Source organism: Dermacentor albipictus, unplaced genomic scaffold (assembly GCF_038994185.2).
Source record: "Dermacentor albipictus isolate Rhodes 1998 colony unplaced genomic scaffold, USDA_Dalb.pri_finalv2 scaffold_23, whole genome shotgun sequence".
Lineage (NCBI taxonomy): Eukaryota > Metazoa > Arthropoda > Arachnida > Ixodida > Ixodidae > Dermacentor > Dermacentor albipictus.
In genome coordinates this window covers 2,829,595-2,850,084 of record NW_027225577.1, presented here as the reverse complement: position 1 = coordinate 2,850,084, position 20,490 = coordinate 2,829,595, and the positions used below count along the sequence as shown (strand labels likewise).

The 20,490-nt window shown below is 47.7% G+C and overlaps 1 protein-coding gene across 1 annotated transcript in view; it reads left to right on the top strand.

Annotated features, from left to right (window-relative positions):
* LOC135898885 (lysophospholipid acyltransferase 6-like) overlaps nucleotides 1-20,490 on the top strand; it is a 69,104-nt gene that overhangs the window by 25,568 nt on the left and 23,046 nt on the right. Inside the window, exon 6 of the mRNA XM_065428079.2 lies at nucleotides 16,805-16,943. Coding sequence (XP_065284151.1) covers nucleotides 16,805-16,943 — 139 coding nt within the window. The remainder of the gene's footprint in view (nucleotides 1-16,804; nucleotides 16,944-20,490) is intronic.

The window sequence follows — 20,490 nt, the reverse complement described above, 5'->3', positions numbered from 1 at the left end:
TACGTGTGCGTAAAAAAAGAAAATGAAAAAGAAAAACGCATATGTTCGAAAGTAATTGGAATTCCTCCACAACGGCGCCTCTCGTTTCTTTGGAAGCTTAATATCCGTCGTCACTTAGCCTGTGCCATATGTCCAATTCACCCTGTCTGCCAGTTATGGGCAAGTAGGGGAGCTGCTCTTTGTATCTGTCCCTTGATATTGATACTGTGGGCGACGCTATTTAAACTTCAGCAAGGGTATTGCTGAGCCTTTCCGGTCGTGAAGCTGAATTCAGCTTCGCCGATATCAGTCGTCGTGTCCGGTATTACAAACCTCGCAAAGTCTGGCGAAACTAACTTGGTTACATCATCATGACCATGATCATTATTATTTTATTTATTTGTCGGCAACAGTATTGCGACCAAATGAGGTGAAGAATGTCCTCTCCAATACGTCGCTGCGAACATCCACTCCAAATGCCGGCGAAAATTTATTGAGAGAACCAGTGGAGCTAGCGCAATAAAAATTTAACGAGTTGTAAGGCAGGTTAAAAGTGATGTGTGGAATAGCGCAACCTTAGATGTTAGCTATATGTTCCTATAGTTATGTATCAACTATAGGTTATACGTTATTCAGAACATAAAAACGGTGAACTCAGAAATAATGAGAACAGCGCCGAATCTTGTATCTTCTCGTTCTTTCGGTACTGAGTTTGGCGCCGTTTGTTAGAAAAGGTGATGTGTGGGCAAGATTAAAAAAAATATGGGGTAATAATTATGTGCGCTGTGTAATTCTATGGGGTGTTCAGGAGGGCGTGGTTTCAGAGCTGTCGGGCGACCACGATTAAACTTGGCAGGAATATAATGTGTTTTAGGAGGAACACGGTGGAGAAATCTTAAGGTGTTTGAAAGCGCCACAGTTAATTAGTGCTTAGGACTAACTGCTGATCTTCTTGACGCTTGCTGAAGGACTACTAGATTGCGGGGCTACTAGTTTGCTAAGAATATATACACTATAGGCACCGATATGCGTAGGAATAAGTTGTGCGTTTAGAGACATATGCTAGAGAACTTAAACAAAATATTTAGGTACGGTAATGGTGCTGTAGAAACTTTTTGATGTGCTGCCGGAGCTTTCAAAAGGCTCGTTCGAGCTGCAAACGAAACTTTAGAATAGTTGCTCTAAGTAAACGGCTCGACCTTACTGCTTGAAACTTCGACATCTATACGACAAGCACTCTCCGCTTAAGGATTGTTTCATGAAAATACTTTTTTCTAAGTTCAGTATTCTTTTATAAGTTCAGTAGCGTTAATCCTAGAGCGTTAACTCTAAGTGGCCTTGCGTTCAACGATAGCGACGCAGCAGCAGTGACTCAGCTTGAAGCTCGAAGGCGGTGAAGAAGAGTACACGATGACTGCGAAAGAAAAAAGAAAGGTTTCACAGGAACCGCGTTTCTCGAACTTTGCATAGCTGGAATTCGGGTCGTAATTTTGCAGCGTTGCACAAGGCTGCAAGGCCTTCCTTTGATGCATGAAAAAACAAACAAAAGAACTGAAGATAAAAGTTTTGCTTTTAAACGAAAAGACGAGCACGATATAGTATACAGAAAAAAAAAGAACATAGGTGACAGGACGAGTGCTCGAGAACTCTCCCTGTCGTATATGCGGTTTTCCAACTACTTCGGGCTCGACTTTCCATATTCATGAATATGCACTAAATCGCCGAACAAGTTAGTTTTCTGCGCGTGCATGAACACAATACTCCGCAAGACAAACACGTGCATCTAACTAGTGCGTCCAGCATGGTGGCTGCTTCTGCGGCGCATACACACACTCATTCGCACGAAAAAATGAAAATAATAAACAAATATTGCGAGATTTGTGAGCCGTGGACTTCCAACATGGTTGTCACACGGCAGTGTCAAATTGTGTTAGGTGCAGTAAAACCCAGCGCCCCGTTATGCGCAGGTTCTTCCCGGCTTTATAAAAGTGAGGAGTGGTACCGACAGACGCGTCATTTCGCTCTCTTTTTTTTACGCACGCTTTGCTGGACGCCCAAAAGAAAGCGCGAATTCTCCTGCCTCTAAAGCACTGTTCTAAGGTATCGACACGCAGCCACTGACCACAGTTGATCGACGATGGCACGAAATATCTTTTCTCGTTTACCGACTAGAATAATCTAGGTGCTGAGATGCACCTCGATAGACATCTGCAGCCATCGAAACGTGTGACGCGTGTTGGACATGTCCCGACGAGACGTTCCGGAAGTGCTAGCGCGAGATGGCGATTAACCTGCCGCTAGACACGGTAGTAGCCAGTAATACGGCTATCACGATAGACTGGAGGAGGAAGAAGTATATCCGCTTTGGATGCGCAGTGACCCGCCGTGGTTGCTCAGTGGCTATGGTGTTGGGCTGCTGAGCACGAGGTCGCGGGATCGAATCCCGGCCACGGCAGCCGCATTTCGATGGGGGCGAAATGCGAAAACACCCGTGTGCTTAGATTTAGGTGCACGTTAAAGAACCCCAGGTGGTCAAAATTTCTGGAGTCCTCCACTACGGCGTGCCTCATAATCAGAAAGTGGTTTTGGCACGTAAAACCCCAAATATTATTGGATGCGCAGTGAAAGGAAGGCGATGGCGGCAGTTACGTATTCTGTTGCGCAGAGGAAAATAGCGATCACGGCTATGCATGGTGACCACCAATGGGAGTTGGTGCAGTAGCGTTTCTCAACTGTACCTAATTTTGGATGCTGTATAATTTGTCTTACTTTTTAAAAAAAAAATTAAGGTCCCCTTTAGACCCATGCGCGGTGCAACGTTAGGCGGCGCTGTAAGCGTGCGGTATGTGCCCAGAGTTACTTTGTCCCACTGTATTTGTGACCGAGCGGCTACCGCTGTGTTTGTTGCGTGACAAGTGGAGGCTGACGATTTTGTTCGCTGTTTCATGGGAATTCACAAAGGAAACGAGCACGTTTTTCTTTAATTGTTCCCGCGATGGAACTTTGTGATACGTACCTAAATATTAACTTATGAGGTTTTACATGCCACAAGCACGATCTGGTTACGAGGCACGCCGTAGTAGGGGTTTCCGGAATAAATTGGACCACCTGGGGTTCTTTTAATTTTTAAAATTTAATTCTGGGGTTTTACGTGCCAAAACCACGATTTGATTATGAGGCACGCTGTAGTGGGAGACTGTAAATTTGGACCGCCTGGGGTTCTTTAACGTGCACCTAAATCTAAGTATGCGGGCGTTTTCGCATTTCGCCTTTATCGAAATGCGGCCGCCGTGGCCGGGATTCGATGCCGCGACATCGTGCTTAGCAGCCCAACACCGTAATCACTAAGCAACAACGGCGGGTGATGCGAACTTGAAACATGCCAATGTCAATCAATCAATCAATCAATCAATCAATCAATCAATCAATCAATCAATCAATCAATCAATCAATCAATCAATCAATCAATCAATCAATCAATCAACGTTCCCAAGGTCAGCCCTAAGGCCTGAGTGCTGGCGCATGCATACAGTAAAAAGGAATGAACTACAAGATAATGCAAGTACAAAAAGAGGGAAACGATAAACAAAAAATGACAGAAACTGGGCGTTATTGGAGAAAACTTGCAAAAACAAAAAAAGTAAGTTCAATAAAGAAAAGGGGGGAAAGGACTTGAACAGTGTGTGAAAATTACTGTGAAGCAACAATGCCAAGTTGAAGAAGAAATGAAAGAGCAATGTCAGAGATCAACAAAACAATTGTTATAAGGAAACTGTATTCCTTGGACAGTTGAGTGTTGAATGTGGCAATCGAGAACGTACAAAATTCTATGGTCCCGTAATTCTAAATAAAATACAACTGAGGAGCTCAGGGCAAATGAAGATACCATGAAGGAGTTTGAACAGGAACAGCAGGTCAGCACGATTACGTCGGCAGCGAAGCGATGACAGGGACGTTAATCCAACAGTGTCTCGAACAAGACCCAGTGCCATTATTAGGGAAGCGGCTATATATGCTTAGAAACCTTTGTTTTTTTTCTTTTTTGGACCCGTTGTACGATGTTGCCGTTGAATTCAGAAGTGCCATTCCAGACCGCCGGTACGTATTTAAAATGAGAAAGACATATTGCTACGCACAACTCGAAGAAATGTGTAGGAGAACTGAATTCTCTCGAAAGTCTGCAAACAAATCCGAAAGAACGCAGACCCCGCATTGCAACACGTTTAGTATGAGCAGAAAAGTGTAAAGTTGCATTGAAGAGTACGCCAGGATCACGGATCTCAAAGGCCTTACTTAACAAAATGGAATTCACAGAATAAGAAAACGGAATACTTGTTTTGGTGAGTGAAAGCCATCACTTTTCAAGGCGTTCAAGGTGAGGTCATTATTTTGAACCATTCAGAAAAAAGAAAAAAAGAAGAGAGACAGGTCGGACTTCAGGATTGCCACAGTCGTCAACAGTGTGGATTTCCTTAAAAATCTTGATGTCGGCATATTGAAGGGAAGAGGAATGCAGAATGGCGGAAGAAACGTCGCAAACAAAAAAATACTGAGAAGGAGTGGTCTCAATACTGACCCTTGAGGGACGCCGCTAATTGCCTTGTACAAAAATGACGTTTAGCCATTTGGCATTACCATGACATGACATCAAGAACATAGCCGTGCAAGAGGTGGACGACAGAAGAATAGGCACCAAAGTGTGTAAGCTTAACCAGAAGCAGTGAGTGGCTGACGACGTGAAAAGCTTTGCCGAGGTCTCAAAATAATAATAATAATAATAATAATAATAATAATAATAATAATAATAATAATAATAATAATAATAATAATAATAATAATAATTTTTACCAGCCGATTCCTGAACGTCTGGGTTAAGCTATAGGGCGTGCCGTGTGAGGGATAAACGCACTTCTATTGCAGGCTCGACGGACCGCCGTGTTCCTGAAATGTTTACGGCCCAGCCGCGCATGCTTGTGGCGTCTCTCTATCTCTCTCTCTTTCCTTGTGCCGTAAATAGCGCGCGTTCATAATTTGCTGTTTTCGTCTGGTCTGCAGTTCACGTGCTCTGGCGCCGCCGTTGGCTTGTACACTGACAGCGGATCTATAGCAGTGCGTTGAACGAGCTCTCGTTTTTTATTTTTTTATTTTTTTAGCCGTTGTGGCTGCGAACGGAATTCGAGGCGAACGCGAACCGACCGAAGAGTGCTGCTTACGACTGACGCGCCACACGTAGGCGGCGAAACGAATCTCGTCGGCCGCTATAAAGACGGCTCGAAAATGGCTAATTGGCTGATAACGAAAAGGTGGGAGAGGGAAGGTGCTTAATGGAAACACCGTTTATTTGGATTTGCTAACCGTCAGTGCCTAGATTTCGTTTTGTTGTTGGGCTCGAGAAAGCGTCGTAATTTATAGATAATCATGTTCTCCACAGATGGTCGAGCGTGCAGACAACCCGCCGCGGTAGCTTTGCCCTGATAAGCACATGGTCACGTGTTCTATTCAGGCCGCGGCGGCAGCATTTCTATGGAGGCGAAATGCAGAAAAAAGAAAGCGCTCGTGTATGTATATTGCGGTGCACGTTAAACAGCTTCCGTTGGTCAAAATTAGTTTTCAGTCCCACCTCATAAGTCATATCGTGGCCTTGGAACCTGAACCTCCCCCCCCCCCCTTCAAAAATTTAATTATCGGATGAGTGAAGGATGACTGAAGTTTGCTCCTATGTTCTAAGCGATTCTACATACCCCTTGAAGCGCTGCTCGCTCACTTGTAAACGCCATGCAAGATAGCCCTTGAAAAAAAGAAAAGTAGGGTTTTACATGTCAGAACAGCAATATGATTATGAGACACGTCGTAGTGGGGTACTCGGGATTACTTTGGTCATCCGGGGTTCCTTAACGCGCACCCAATGCATGGTACACGGAGGTTCCCACATTTCACCCCGATCGAAACGCTGTCGCCGTGGAGAGCAAGACTGCTGGTGAAAACAGCAATATTTAAAACGTGTCGCATACATATTTGAAACACTTCTGACTGGACCTGTGCTGAAAGTTTGACTAATAAATATTATGCTTAAGGCGTTTTCGCAAAGCGAACTGGCAGATAGGCGACTCTATGTTTTGTTAGATATGGAGCTGTTTCCTGCGATTACTTCGAGTTCCCCAAACCACTTCAATTCGCAGCACAGCTAATTGAGGAATGCCGAAGCAGGAAAGCACATTCCAGAGGAGCGGCCGAGCAAACAAGTTTAAGGCAACAAGTTCACGTGCCAACAAGTTCGTGCGCCGCCGGGATTAGCAGGTGGGCCTCGGACAATGGAGCATGAGCAGCCCTCCCCTTCTCCTCGTTAGAAGTGCATTGCCAGTCTGCGAGGCAAGACCGCAGAGAGCCGCCAGGTGTGACACCGCGACACGGGCGCCTACCATTGGCTGAAAGTGGCGTCATCGGAGTGGACTCTCCCATTGGTCAAACATGACGTGACTTACAGTGCTCGAAGGGCTTATAAGAAGCCTTCCAGAGATTCTGGGACATTCCCTGATTCCCTGATTCACCTCTCTCGAACTTCTTGCCGCGGGCCGCAGCGTCCGAGTTGCTGCCGGCCCGTAATGACAGTACGACTGGTACTTGTCGCTCACCTTCCTGTATATAATGTAGAATAAATCCTCCCAAGTTTGTGGTTTTCATCCCCGGAGTCCGTCCTTCAACCCCTACATCTGGTTGGCAGCGGTGGGATCGCCTCCGAATGCATCAGCTGGTGGCAGCGCTACGGATCAACCTTCGTCGAGAGAGATCCTAAGGAACCGGGAAGAGCGAAGAAGAGAGAGCCTTCGTCGAAAGAGGTCCGAAGAAACTGGGAGTAGCGAAGAAGGAGCGAGCCTTCGACCCAGGGAGTCCGGAGGAACTGGGAACAGCGGACGAATGAACCGGATGGCAGGGTGCTGCAACCGTAAGTGAGCGCGTGGTTTTTTTCCTTATTATTCGCCAGACTCAAATGTTGTGTGTTCATTTTGATAGTTCTGGGAATCGGGAGTTTGGTGCATTGTGTGTTTGCACAAATTAATTAAGGAAAACAGTTTTAACCACCTGTCGGGGCAGCTGCCATGGATCTTAGAAGGTTGACGAGGTTAGACTTGTTGTTGGTGTGCGACGATTTGGGAGTTGAGGCGGACGAACGGATGGAGACGCCAGCTATCATAAAGGCGATTAACGATAGTGGCAATGATGGCAAAAGCATTGAGCTTGCTTGGGAGGTGATACAGGAGCCACGGGAGCGTGTGCGTCGTGTACGTTTGCGAGAGCGTCGTGAGCTTAGGAGTGAACGTCAGCGTGAAGAACGCGAGAATGAACGGAAGCATAAGCTTCAAGAACTTACTCTTAGGTGTGAGCGTCACGGACGTGAGAATGAACGCGAACGTGAGAATCAACGTAAGCATGAGCGTGAGCAAAAGTATGAGAGAAAGAAGGCAGCACTGATCAAAGAGATACAGTATTGTGATCAGTTATTGGCACAGAGACAACGGCTGTCTGAGAATTCTGCAGGTAGTACAGAGCGAAAGAATGAGGAAGCATCCAGCAGATTTTCGCCAGAAGCCGACGAAAAGAATAGTGCCTGTGAGATTGGCTGCCGATTTATAAGTGAAGGGAAAAGGCTAGCCGCTAACGATGCCTTAGTGGCAACAGAGGCCGTTAAAGGCCAGAGTGAGAGCGACGAGGTGCTGTGCCAACAGATGACTGTGGAGACAGCTAGGCCAGCTGCGAACAAATTGGCACAGTTACCGCGTGTGTGCGTCGCTGGTAAGGTTAGCGAGGTTGCTAGCGAGGAAAAGGGTACTGTTGACGCGACAGACGCGAGCACCCATGTAGAGCCAGATCTGCGTGCAGAAGTGAAGTGCGAGCTGGACGATGCGGTTGAGAATAGCTCTCGGGGGGGCGAGCTCCGTAGCTCACGAGAGAACAACTGCATTGTTCAGGGATCGGTGCGGCTCTCCGCCAGTCTAGATAGCCTAGATAGGGATGATTCCGTTATTAATCATTCGGACTGTGCGCGTGAGACAGCGATCGATACCGACGGGCTGTGTGCCGATGCACAGCGTGAGCTGGGCAATGTAGCAGAGGGCAGTTCGCAAGAGTGCGAGTTGTCTAACTCGAGTAAAGCCTGCTGCATTGTGCCAGAGTCGGTTGAGCTGTCCGCCAGTCAAGGCAGAGAGAGTGTTGATTTAAGTGAGAATCACTCAGACTGTGCGGGTAAGAGACCGATCCGGGCCGACGAAATGTGTACCGGCCAGCACGAGGTACGAGAAGGCGACATGAAGGCGAGTGCAAAGAGAAAGCGCCGTAAAAAAGAAGCGCGGTAAAGACCGAAAGTCGGTAATTAATGTAGCGCCGCCAAAGATGGCCAGAAACCCAAAAGGGCAGGGCGCGAGGAAAAAGGTGCGGTCGTCAAGGACGATGTTGACGCATCCAGAATGGTCAAGCCACCGGTCAAAGGGGGACCCCGAAGAATGTTCTACACGGACGCGGACAAAGGGCACGAGGCTGTTAAACTCCTCGTCGTTCCGTAGTTCTTTTCATAGCTCAGCGTGCAGTTCGAAGAAACGCAAGGTGGCAGGACGAGACCAGGTGGGGAGTAGCGACGCGGTCAATCGAGTTTGTGTTGAAAGCGGGGCGCCAGGACGCAAATTGCCAGGAGACCGTAACGTCTTGGGGGAGCTGATAGTAAATCAGCCCTTTTGTTGTTTCTCGGCAGCCAGAGTAGCTTTCAAGCCGCGCCCACCCCGAGGACGGCTCAGAGTATGAGTCAGACATAAGCGTTTGGAACGGAAAGCCAAGAGAGCTTCCGTAGCAAAGAAAACGTGTTGTTTTGTTTTTATTTTTGAGCATCGGAAAATTTCGCGATTTGAGACTAGGTTTTCTTTCAATATGTAAAGGTATGAGCTTTGTTTGTGTTTTCGTTTGAGAAGCTCGAGATTTGAAAGATGCGTTTTAAGTAAACGTGTAGTCTCGCGAGATGCTCATTAATAAGTAGATAGGTTTTTTTTTGTGTGTGTGAGTAACCTGATGGTCAAGGTTATTGTTGAGAGGCCTATCGTAACGCGCGTGTGTTTTATTTAACCTTCTTTCTTTTTAAGTGTTGAATTTTCTAAGGTTAAGCGCGTAGATTTTCAGTGAGTGCATGATTTGCACGGAGAAGCGTTCTTAGTTCCATTAGCGCGTGTCCTGTGTGGACGGAAGGAAGCAGACTTTATGACTGGGTTGCTAGTGTGTGTGGAGGGCAGCCGTATTCTGACTTCTCTGATAAGTATGCGTGGGACGAGTTATTAAAAGACGCATTATTTTAAGGGTTCTGCGGAGTGTGTAAGTCCCGCGAGTTTAATTGTTCGTTTAAGTCACGTGTCCTAGAGGGACTAAAGGAAGAAACGTGAGTAAGCATAATGAAGAGTTTGCCTACGACACAAGTATGCGTTCTGGATAGTGACCACAAGGCTAGCGCGCTTGTGATTACGCACTTGTGAGGTTGACCAGATTCTTCAGTGGCACCATTACGTGCGATAAGTAAGCCACTGCGATAGATTGGAAACATGCTGTTCGTGTAGTTAGGCCACTTAAGTTATGTTCGGCTGTTTTCATTTGTTGTTTGCATCGTCGGCGACCTTTTTGTTTTGCAACAACAATAGTACTCTGGTCTTGTCGGCATTCGAGGAGAAATGGATGGCTGTTTGGAAGGGTGGTTACAACTGTTTTGTCAAAATTGGGGAACTAAATGATCAGGGTTGATTTTGACTCAGTAATAGCCTGGCGAGTCAGGGGTGAAGAGCCTGCGCTTACGCGTGGTGCAGCGCTGTGTTGTTTGGTTTGTTTGACGTATGTTCTCCAGGGCCCAGGATCCCGAGGGTTGTCAAACGAGGCTCGACCCCAGTACCCTGCAGCTTCTTTCAGCGTTCCTCATGGCCAGTGAATTGAGTTCACCGGCCATTCAGAACAACCGGGGCGAGGACGAGCTGTTAGATATGGAGCTGTTTCCTGCGATTACTTCGAGTTCCCCAAACCACTTCGAGTCGCAGCACAGCTAATTGAGGAATGCCGAAGCAGGAAAGCACATTCCAGAGGAGCGGCCGAGCAAACAAGTTTAAGGCAACAAGTTCACGTGCCAACAAGTTCGTGCGCCGCCGGGATTAGCAGGTGGGCCTCGGACAATGGAGCATGAGCAGCCCTCCCCTTCTCCTCGTTAGAAGTGCATTGCCAGTCTGCGAGGCAAGACCGCAGAGAGCCGCCAGGTGTGACACCGCGACACGGGCGCCTACCATTGGCTGAAAGTGGCGTCATCGGAGTGGACTCTCCCATTGGTCAAACATGACGTGACTTACAGTGCTCGAAGGGCTTATAAGAAGCCTTCCAGAGATTCTGGGACATTCCCTGATTCCCTGATTCACCTCTCTCGAACTTCTTGCCGCGGGCCGCAGCGTCCGAGTTGCTGCCGGCCCGTAATGACTGTACGAATGTTACTTGTCGCTCACCTGCCTGTACATAATGTAAAATAAATACTCCCAAGTTTTGGGTTTTCAACCCGACGTCCGTCCCTCAACCCCTACAGTTTGCTTTCAGTGTCACTGTGTCGTGTAGCGGATTAACTTCTTTCATTGTTTGTCACAGCGTCTTACGTCGGGAATATTTTTCAATGGGCCGTGTAGGTGCTTTCCCAATACACTGGACACGAAAGGGTCGACTATCTCATATTTGACGTTCTTGCGGAGGCTTCTCGCATGGTGTCTGCATTCTGTGACTTGACAAAACTCACTAAAGAATTGAAAAAAAAAAGATTCTCAATCCATTCTGCAACTGCATGCACTTTTCGTGAGGTGCTGCAAGATGCGCGGCGACGCTCCATCTTCAATCTACAGAGATAATTGGCGCCCGAAGCAGATATTTCCGGCCACGTGGTTCAAGCGATCAGCCGGCTGCTAAGGTTGGGTATTTCTTATCGCCACCGTATAGTAACTAACCTACTCCGTCTCACAGCAAGGGGCGGGGCGACGGCCGCAGCGTATACCCTCCGGCAGCGCATGCTCAGACAGTACGACTGCTCCAGATCGAACTCGGATAAGTAAGGAACAAGCGTGGTTGTGCAAGGAAGGAAGGCGTGTTGAACTGGCTGGCGGCTCCTGTGCGCAGCCGACGGCGTAGCTCGAAACGCATCGCCTCCGAGTTTCGGACAAGTGTTGCCAGGCGCTGCACCTAATAAAACAACCTTTCCTTTTTCTTTCTATTTTTTCTCTATTAACTATGTCGTGCTGAGAACGCTAGTTCTGGTCAGACTGCCAAATTGATTCTGCGCCGGTCTCCGTTAGACATAGAGAGGGAAAGCCGCCCGGGAACACAGACCGCTGATTGCTATTTTACTTCTTTCGAACGGTTAAGAGTATTATTCTAGTACACTATAGTTAAGAGTACGCATCGAGCGAGATAGTGCGTGTTTTGCGCGCCCGCGGGATATTCCGCTCCGTTCTTGGCCACCGCACGTGCTCCTCATTAATTCGGGGGATCGCGTGCTCGGAGCTGCGACTCGGGCAAGTGTTCGCGCTCTAACGTCGCCTTCGGGAGAGACTTGCGCCACTCAGTATTTCGGTCCGCTGATGTGTTTCATTTATTGCATTTTATTTTATTTTATTCTATTTTATTTTGCCGCGAAGATGGGAACGCTGGATTACGAATGGGCGTCAGCGGAAGAAGCTCGCATCGCCGAGACATGCCTTGCGTGCTAGTTAACGATCGGTGCCGACTTTTCCTTTCGGCGAATCGTTTATCCGTCTCGCGAAACTCGTCTCGCTCATTACTCGAGCCTAGCCAGAGTTGTTTCAAACGGAACCGTTCCGCATTTTTAATGCTAATGATAAAACGCGCTTGAATATTATGGCAACAGCTGGACGTTATTGCGCACTGTTGCGAAAGTTGGATTGCTTTATGGAAACCCGCGGGGCGCTTATAACAAAGAAAAAGAACTTGCGGGCGCCTATACGCTTTCGTCTCACACACACACACACACACACACACACACACACACACACACACACACACACACACACACACACACACACACACACACACACACACACACACACACACACACACACACACACACACACACACACACACACACACACACACACACACACACACACACACACACACACACACACACACACACACACACACACACACACACACACACACACACACACACACACACACACACACACACACACACACACACACACACACACACACACACACACACACACACACACACACACACACATACACACATACACACATACATACATACATACATACATACATACACACATACACACATACACACACACATACATACATACATACATACATACATACATATATAACCGGGTAGCACATTATCGTATATACTAAAAGGCGTAGCTTAGTATCCTCCACGATAACATGCTGCGCGGTTATTTCGAGTGAATCGATAGCTGTAGCGGGTGCCCTAGATTTTGTTTACGGAAAGACGGGGGCCCGACCAAAACGTCGCCAGACCGTTTCGGCACGCTAGGCGAACAGGAAATAAACGAAGCAAGGCGTGACCTAACTGTATTTACGCGAGAATTGGTGGTGACTTCGTCGATTTCGTTTGCTCGCGCGCTAACGTGTTTGCCGATGCGGTAATAAATTAAGATATAGACAGGAATACATCTAGGTGTACACCGTGCGTTTTTATTCAAATAATGTTTGAGAACGATCGTACGGTATATTGAAATAGGTCTCGTGTGGCAGGTAGCGCAAATTCCAGTCATTTAATTAGCTGGGCTATACTACAGAAGGCGAACGTGCACGAGAAAGGGAAATGCATAATAGACTAATTAATGAAATCACTAACATACTTCTTTATTGATGAGCTTATGGCACAAACCGTATTGCAGTTTATGAATTGCAGCCGATTACTTTTCAAGGCGTGTCCACGTGAAACGAATTTTCAGGATGACAACACCTTCGAAATACTTATTCCCGAAAAGTGCGGTGAAATACATGGGCGTTGCAGTTACGTTCTTGTTGCAATGCATAAAATGGCGGTTTGTTAAAAAGTGGAACAGTAGTGCATTTTACCGCAACTTTATATATATATATATATATATATATATATATATATATATATATATATATATATATATATATATATATATATATATATATATATATATATATATATATATATATATGCTTGCACGACAAATCAACGTGCATATTAATAAAATTTAACTAACCTTCCTAACCTTTCAATTATTTACTGCACATATCGTTGCAAGGCATACATCCACATAAAACGACTTCTAAAGATCACACGGGTTTTCATATATGTATACCTTTCAACAATATGCGCAGTAAATTATTAAAAAAGTTAGTTAAATTTTGTTAATATGACATGCTGATTTCTCGTGCAAGTAATGCTCGCCGCTTCGAGTAATTCAGCTCAGTGGACTGCAATTGTGCTATCTACCACAGGTGAGTTTTTTCTTAAGATTCCCCCCGTATACGTATAAATTTGCAGCGATAGAAGTAGTTGGTGCCTTGAAATGACGCTGAATACTCCTTGGCTCGTATTCCCAAAGATGTTCTTACACTGTAACTGTTCGTAAGAGCTAATGGTAATATGCGACATGTGTCACTGGCGAAGGCGACCGACCAATAGTAAACGGCACGTATACGGACAAAACGCTTTGTGAACTTGACCCCTTGTCTTTTGAACGAATACATAGCTATTTTCTAACCCTTCGAGGGTCACAATTTTAATGCGTCAGCATTATATATAGAGTGTCAGCGGAAAACAAAAGTGTATGTGTGTGAAGTGTGGGAAGCCGATCACGTGGTGGAGGTCTAGAGTGTGTGTATGTGTGTACACCCGTGAGCAAAAGTATACGGACCAGAGGGTTGCCGAAAAAAAAAAAGAATTTCTTCGTAATTAACATGCATAAACGCAAACTGATGAGTGCGCTAGAAAATGTGTAATGCCAAGTTTGGACTGCAGTCACCAATTTCAAGTTTTGTTAACTGACAGAGCAGAAAATGAGTTTTATCGCGCAATCCCTGGTCCGTATACTTTTGCTCACGGGTGTACGTACGTAGTTATGCGTGTGCGTGTGTGCGTGTACGTGTAGTGCAAACCACCGCCAGTTGCACTTCGCTCCTTTAAAAGGCAGGGCGTGCGTCGAGGGCGCTCCTGAACAACACTTTGCAATGTGGTGAACGCGGTTTATATATCACGGATCCAGGGCCTTAGAGAGGTGCAACGTAATGATAACGCATCTCTGGCCTTTACCTCTTAAGTTTCTTATGGCAGATTAAGTTTGTGCAGGGAGACTTATTTCGAGAAAAACAAAGATAATGAGCAAAATAATTTTAGGGTGCCAATAAAGCGATAAAAATAATGGGTGCAGATACTAGCACAATTTTTTAATTTTTTTACGAATGCTTTTGCAGCATTTGCTGGAACGGCCTCAGAGATTTGAAGCGCTTGGAAGTAAAGCACGGAATGTCCCCGTACCTATGACACCAATGTCTTCAAATGAAAATAGTGGAGGAATGTGACAAGGTTAAAGAAGGAAAGAAACTGAAAAACTTTCGGTATTCCTGCCCACAAGATCACCTTTTCGGCCGAGTTTACCAAGCCGGTCGGTGGTTCAGAACGACCACTCCAATGGATACAGTGGTAATCCGCGACATGTATGAAAATTCAGCCTAGCAAAATGCAATGCTTGTGCCAGGTTTTTCTGTGCGAAAACAAGCCTGGTACTTTCGGTGTTCTTGTGAGGGGGTGCTGTAATTGGTGTCCTTGACAATGTGTTGTTCTTGGCGAAATTCGAATCTTTTGAAAGTACATTGAGTGAAGAAACTTTAGCCTAGCTGTTCTTCCTTCTACTTGCTAAGGCTTCTTTTTCTTTCTTTTTTTTCTTTTCACGCAAACGCCAAAGCAAGAACGTAACAAGGTAACATGAGCTTAGTGTGCACAAAACGTTCGCGTACATCGAACTGTGCGCGAAACGCAGTTAGGTTTATCATGTACAGCTATTTGGTGTGACAGCGGCGGATAACATGTGACTCAATTTCTGCGCCGTTGCGCTTCGGCGTAGTAGTATCGCAACAATACTTGTACTTTGCACGTAAGTATGCTCTGCTAGAAAGGCTCGACGCTTGGCTAGATAGTGCAGTTCGATGAAACTAGTTTCCCTGCAGGATCGTGAACGGAAACGCACGGGGGAAACCGTAAAGACAATGGAAGCATGCAAGTCGCAGGTGCTCCTTCGTGCTTTTAGCGATGCACATAATCGTTAAAGCCCGACACGCACTGTAGTCATCGTTGGATAAAGTTGCGGCTTGGTCATCACTGCGATTTTGGTCTTGCTTTTGCCACTGTTCGCCGTTTGTCGCGATTGCTTTGATTGTTATTGGCCTGCTTGTATTTATCAGTCGTCTCCCTCCCCCAAGAGCTGGCATGGCACTTAATACAGCTTAGACCGTTTGAATTTGTTAATGTTCTCATTGTATACGTGGTACTCTTTGGCATAGATATACTGCTACGCTATTCGCGCCCGCGGCTTCATTACACCGCCTTCTTCGCCTCATTTAATGGCACTGGGCATGCAGATTTAATCGATATTTCACATTGAAAGCGCGCTGCCAAACGTGCGGTGCTTCCGATCAGATTGCCAGCGGAAAGGCGACATAAAAGAGTCGCAGTTTCGCCCGAAAGGCGAAGCATTGATTGCGTTAGCAAATTTGTGGACAACTAGCGATAGGGAGCAAGGATAGTAGTTTTATCGTCCGTAAAAACTTATAAGCCTAGACATACTAACGAAATTACCGAGCACGGTATCACGCGCGCACAAGCAAACGTGAACACATCTAACTCGATGACCGCGGAAACTCGCTGTCAAAACGCTGGAGTGAGGAAGCGCGGAAGCAGCAGCGAGCGAATTGACCTTCGTGCTGTGTCTCGCATCAACGCGAACTAAGCTGCAAAAGCACAGCGTGGCGGACTCTGTCCCCGTCGCAGATGGCTTTCAAGATACAGCGGCCCGGAGTTGAACGCGCTCCCTCCTCTCCCTCTACCGTGCCCCCGGGGCCTCGCGCGCGACGGAAGACGGCGCGATCACTCCCCGCTTTCCTCACTTGCGTAAGCGAGATTGGGTCGCCATCGCCGGCTCACTCTTGCACTCGCACATACAGCACACGGCGCGCGGCGACAATTTTCTCGCCCTTGGACTTTAGAGGGAACCTCACAGCGACGCCGAATGCAGAAATGCGCCCGGAGTGTCTGTATAACTGCTATCGCAATAATAAACCTAATGCGCGATAATTAGGTGCACGTTGGTGCACTGCTGCGTACCGACAGCGGTGCGTTTAAAATGAACATCCCTGTTGAGCAAAACTGTGCCACGTTTCGCAGTAACGTGGCAGCGGAGTGAATGCCATCCGTCCTTTCGCGCTCGATACAGCAGGCAGAGCGGTGCGACGCGGTGGGATGTTCTCCGTATACAGACGCCTGTATTCGCGTGATCACGCTCGGGTTTCGCAGACGCCAAACGTGTAGCCCGTTCTTTGCTGTGCCGAGTTATTGTGAAACAGCGTGTGTTGCACTGTCAGAGGCAACGTAAGCGTGTGAGTGGGTGGCATGCGGCGGGTTCCCATGAGCGCGGCTTATACATAGGATGCGAGTGACTCCACTGAGGCATAGCGAAATGCTTTGCATTGTTTGGTCGGTTCCGTTCGCGCGCGTCTGACTTCGTTCTCCGCATCGCAGCCGGATGCCGAGCCCGCTGGAGTTCTACAGCTACGTCCTGCACTACCACACGCTGATGTGCGGGCCGCTGGTGTTCTTCAACGACTACATGGACTTCATCAAGGGAAAGCAGTTCTTGAGGCACAGCGTCCGCACCTGCGTACGTATTATGCGCACGACGCACGCACGAAACTCTGCCCTCAGGTTGGCAAGGAGCTTGAGCACAAAGAACCAACCACTGCGGCAGAAATGGGTCTGTTGGTGGTTGATGCTGATGGGGCCTCGAATAATAGCATACACAAGGCGTTGTTACTCAACGACGCTAAATACGAATTCTCAAACGAATCTTTAATGTGGCGGTAACTACCGTATTTGCACTTAAATAACGCGGCCACGAATATAACGCGACGGGGGAGTTTCGTTCGCTCAGAATTGTGGGGTCTGATGTGGGATATCTCACACCCGTACTCTTGGGACAAAGGAACGACAACACAGTAGTGCAAACAGTCACAAGGGCATTTATTGCACCTTTCATACATCAATGCCTGCTAGCCGGGCTGCTATCCACAAAACATGCCGATGGGCGCGCGACAAATCTAGAAGTCCGACTTACCGCGACCGGAAGCGAGCGAATATGTTCGCCCCATGCTGGATCCCAACGCCTGGTCGCCCGCGTGTATTGGCCCCGAGCTCCACCACTGGAAAAGCTGGCGCCACCGTCGGTGTGACGTGCTAGGAGGGATCACGTGGACATAGCGGCCGCGTCGGCTGCTTCGGGAGCGCCGAAGCGAGCTGAAAACGAGTTTAAATTCCCTCGTACGCTGCGATCCTCATTTAGTGGCGATATTTTCCCACTTCGAGTGTCTCCTTTACAACGCTTGAAATCACTACAATAGGTAGTGGCTGCCTTTGAAGGCGCGCAACATGGTAGGCTACTGCTCGGTGCCGCAGGGCCGGACGCACGTAACGGAGGCCGCTGTCAGCCTTATTCACACGTAGCCGCAGGACAAGAAGCTGCGTGAAACTTGGCTCGCGAAACATAAAACCGGCAAACAGTCATCGGCTACAACTCGGGTATGCAGCAAGCACAGACGCGAGGAAGAATTCTGCTACGGCGCCCGGTCTGCGATGTTCTGAAAACGCGCACTGAGACGCTCGCCCGGGTCCGCTGCCCGACTAATGTCATGACGGTTTGGTCTATGAACTTGTCGATGCTATAGATACTGGCAAGTTCAGTGGAGTGGAAAGGCAGCGGTAAGAAGCACATTTAAAGAAAGCATGGCATATGGTCATGTTTGTGCTATCAATTAGTGCACTGGATTACAAAAAAGGAGCAGCGGGAAATTACATGCTGAGGACACCGATAAACGTACAGTGCGACGCAACTCGAGAAGTAATATTTAAATGTCCAAAATTTTAGAAGAAAAAAACATTGAATCGTCGCGACGGCACATCACAGTTCCCGTAGGCGTCGTAGCCTCTACAATGAAATTATTTTTGAACCGCTCTGATAGCGCCCACGCAACAATGGTTGTTTGTATACTGTCAAATGCTCAAATTCTGCCGCCTAAAGCTCATGGCACGGTGCGAAAACGCGCGCGCGGAGAAAGCGAAACAGTGCGCGGACAAGCATGCAGACGCGCAGTCGGTCGCTGCGAATCTGTGCGATCGCTGAATTGAGGCTTCGTTCTATTACGCTCCATTTAGTTATACAAACGCTATAAGAACATATTTCACATAGTTTGCTCTCAGCGTTTACCTACCTTTCACGCAAGAAGCCGGTTTGGGAGACTCCATCGCGGCGACCGCGCGCAGTGGCGTTCACTGTACGTATTCGGTATAGAGATAGCGTCTGTAAACGGTTGTGTGCTTTCAGTTTGCCCAAGATTATTATTTAGACAGTAAGAAACTTCTCTTGTTTCGAAAGTACTTGCAGAAATGTCCGGGAGAGCTCGCGCGTGGTGTTTTCAGTGAGCGCTGAGAGCAAAACCTATGAGGAGCGCGCCACGTGATCCCTCATACTACGCCAGCGAGGCGCTTCCGATAGATGGCGACTCCGTAACTCCTCGCCGCCAATAGTCACGCGAATCGTGGCGCGTTCGAAGGCGGCCACGCGAGGCGGTCTCGCAGAAGCATGGGTGGCGCGCACGCGGGAGACGTCCCCGCGTGCGTCGACCCGCCGGGAAAGCCGCGCTTCACGTGCGGCACGCCCGTCCCGGTCCCTGCCTCGAACCCAAGAGAGCGCGCCTCGTCTCTCCCGCCGAGGGTAACCCCGCAGCCGCGCAACACTAGCGCCATCTCTCGGACTGCGCCTGTACCACTCGGACCGCCGCGTGTGCGGCGAAGCCGCACTACAGGAGACGCGCCATGCGGGGAAAACATCAGGGGAGGCGCGAGGGTCGCGCATCCCCACAGAATAAGAGCAACAGAATATTATGGTTATAACGCGAAGTGATGCCGCAAGGAAACAAGAAACGACGCATCAAAGCGAGTGCTCGCAGGGCTTTGTTGATCGTTCCTGCGAAGTGGCCTTCGCAGTAATGAAAAAAAAAAGAAAAAGAAAGTGAGGACCAAAAAAATAAAGTGAACAAAAGAGTGCTGACGTATTTGTCACTGTCGTCGAGAACGGCGTCGTCCGCTGTGACAACCACCAAGATTACTGGACAAGCAGCATTTCAATAATGGCCGCGACTCAATCGAACTTGGCACAGCCTTCCACGGATAGGGCAGTGAACGACCGCGCGACTTCGAAGGCCGCTCGCCTGACGTGCCTGCACAAGAGAGCCGCCGTTCGTCTTTGCTCAAGGTTGCGATTAGTACGCCGCATCAACTGCGTTGTAAGTCGGGAGAAGAAAGACTGCTTGAAGTGCACAGTGGTAATAACTCCCAGCTCGCTGCTTTTGCGCAAAGTGGCAGCAGACACGGGAGAGCACGACGAGCAGGCGAAAAAAAAAAAAACGCATCATATTCGTTTCACGAACCCGAATATAACGCGAGGTTCGTTCTGAGGCCAGAAATCTAAAACGAATGAGATGATAATTGCGTTATATTCGTGCAAATACGGTGGTACATATACGGTCGCCCGGCGGGGTCCTTCTCCTTGCAAGTTTATTTTTATTTTTTGTACTGTCACGTATATATGGCTGTCCGCCACTTGGTGGACTGTTATTTGTTGTTCGAGACAGGGCCGCGAGGCAGTTCTAATGAAATTTTCATTTAACTCGTACCTCCCTTTCCCTCGCGCGACTCTTCAGGCGGAGGAAGCAGTGTGAGCGTATACGTAATCGTCCAAACACAAATGTTTTAAACATAATAAAAAATTTAAATACGTGGCTGACACGACGCCAAAGCTTCGTGAATTTGAACTGTATGTTTATTTTTATTTTATAAATAGTATGGCCGTATGCTTACGTTAATGATGGCTGAAACGTTTGGCACTTCGTGACATTCTCACTCGTAGGTGTTTGAATTTATGGCAGCTCTACCGCACGCGATCATAATTCGGTTGCTTTCGGCCAGTTGGCGTGAGACGTGTTTGTTTATTTATTTTTTTATTTTTAAATTTTTTTTTTGCGCGCAAGATGTCTGTGTGAGCTGGAACGGCAACCGGACTGGCCGGTGCCCTTTGTCATGGGTGCCCTTTGTCATGGCAGCTTGTCGATGCCTGTTGTCATGCTCAGAGTGAATACGCATCACCGTACTGTCAA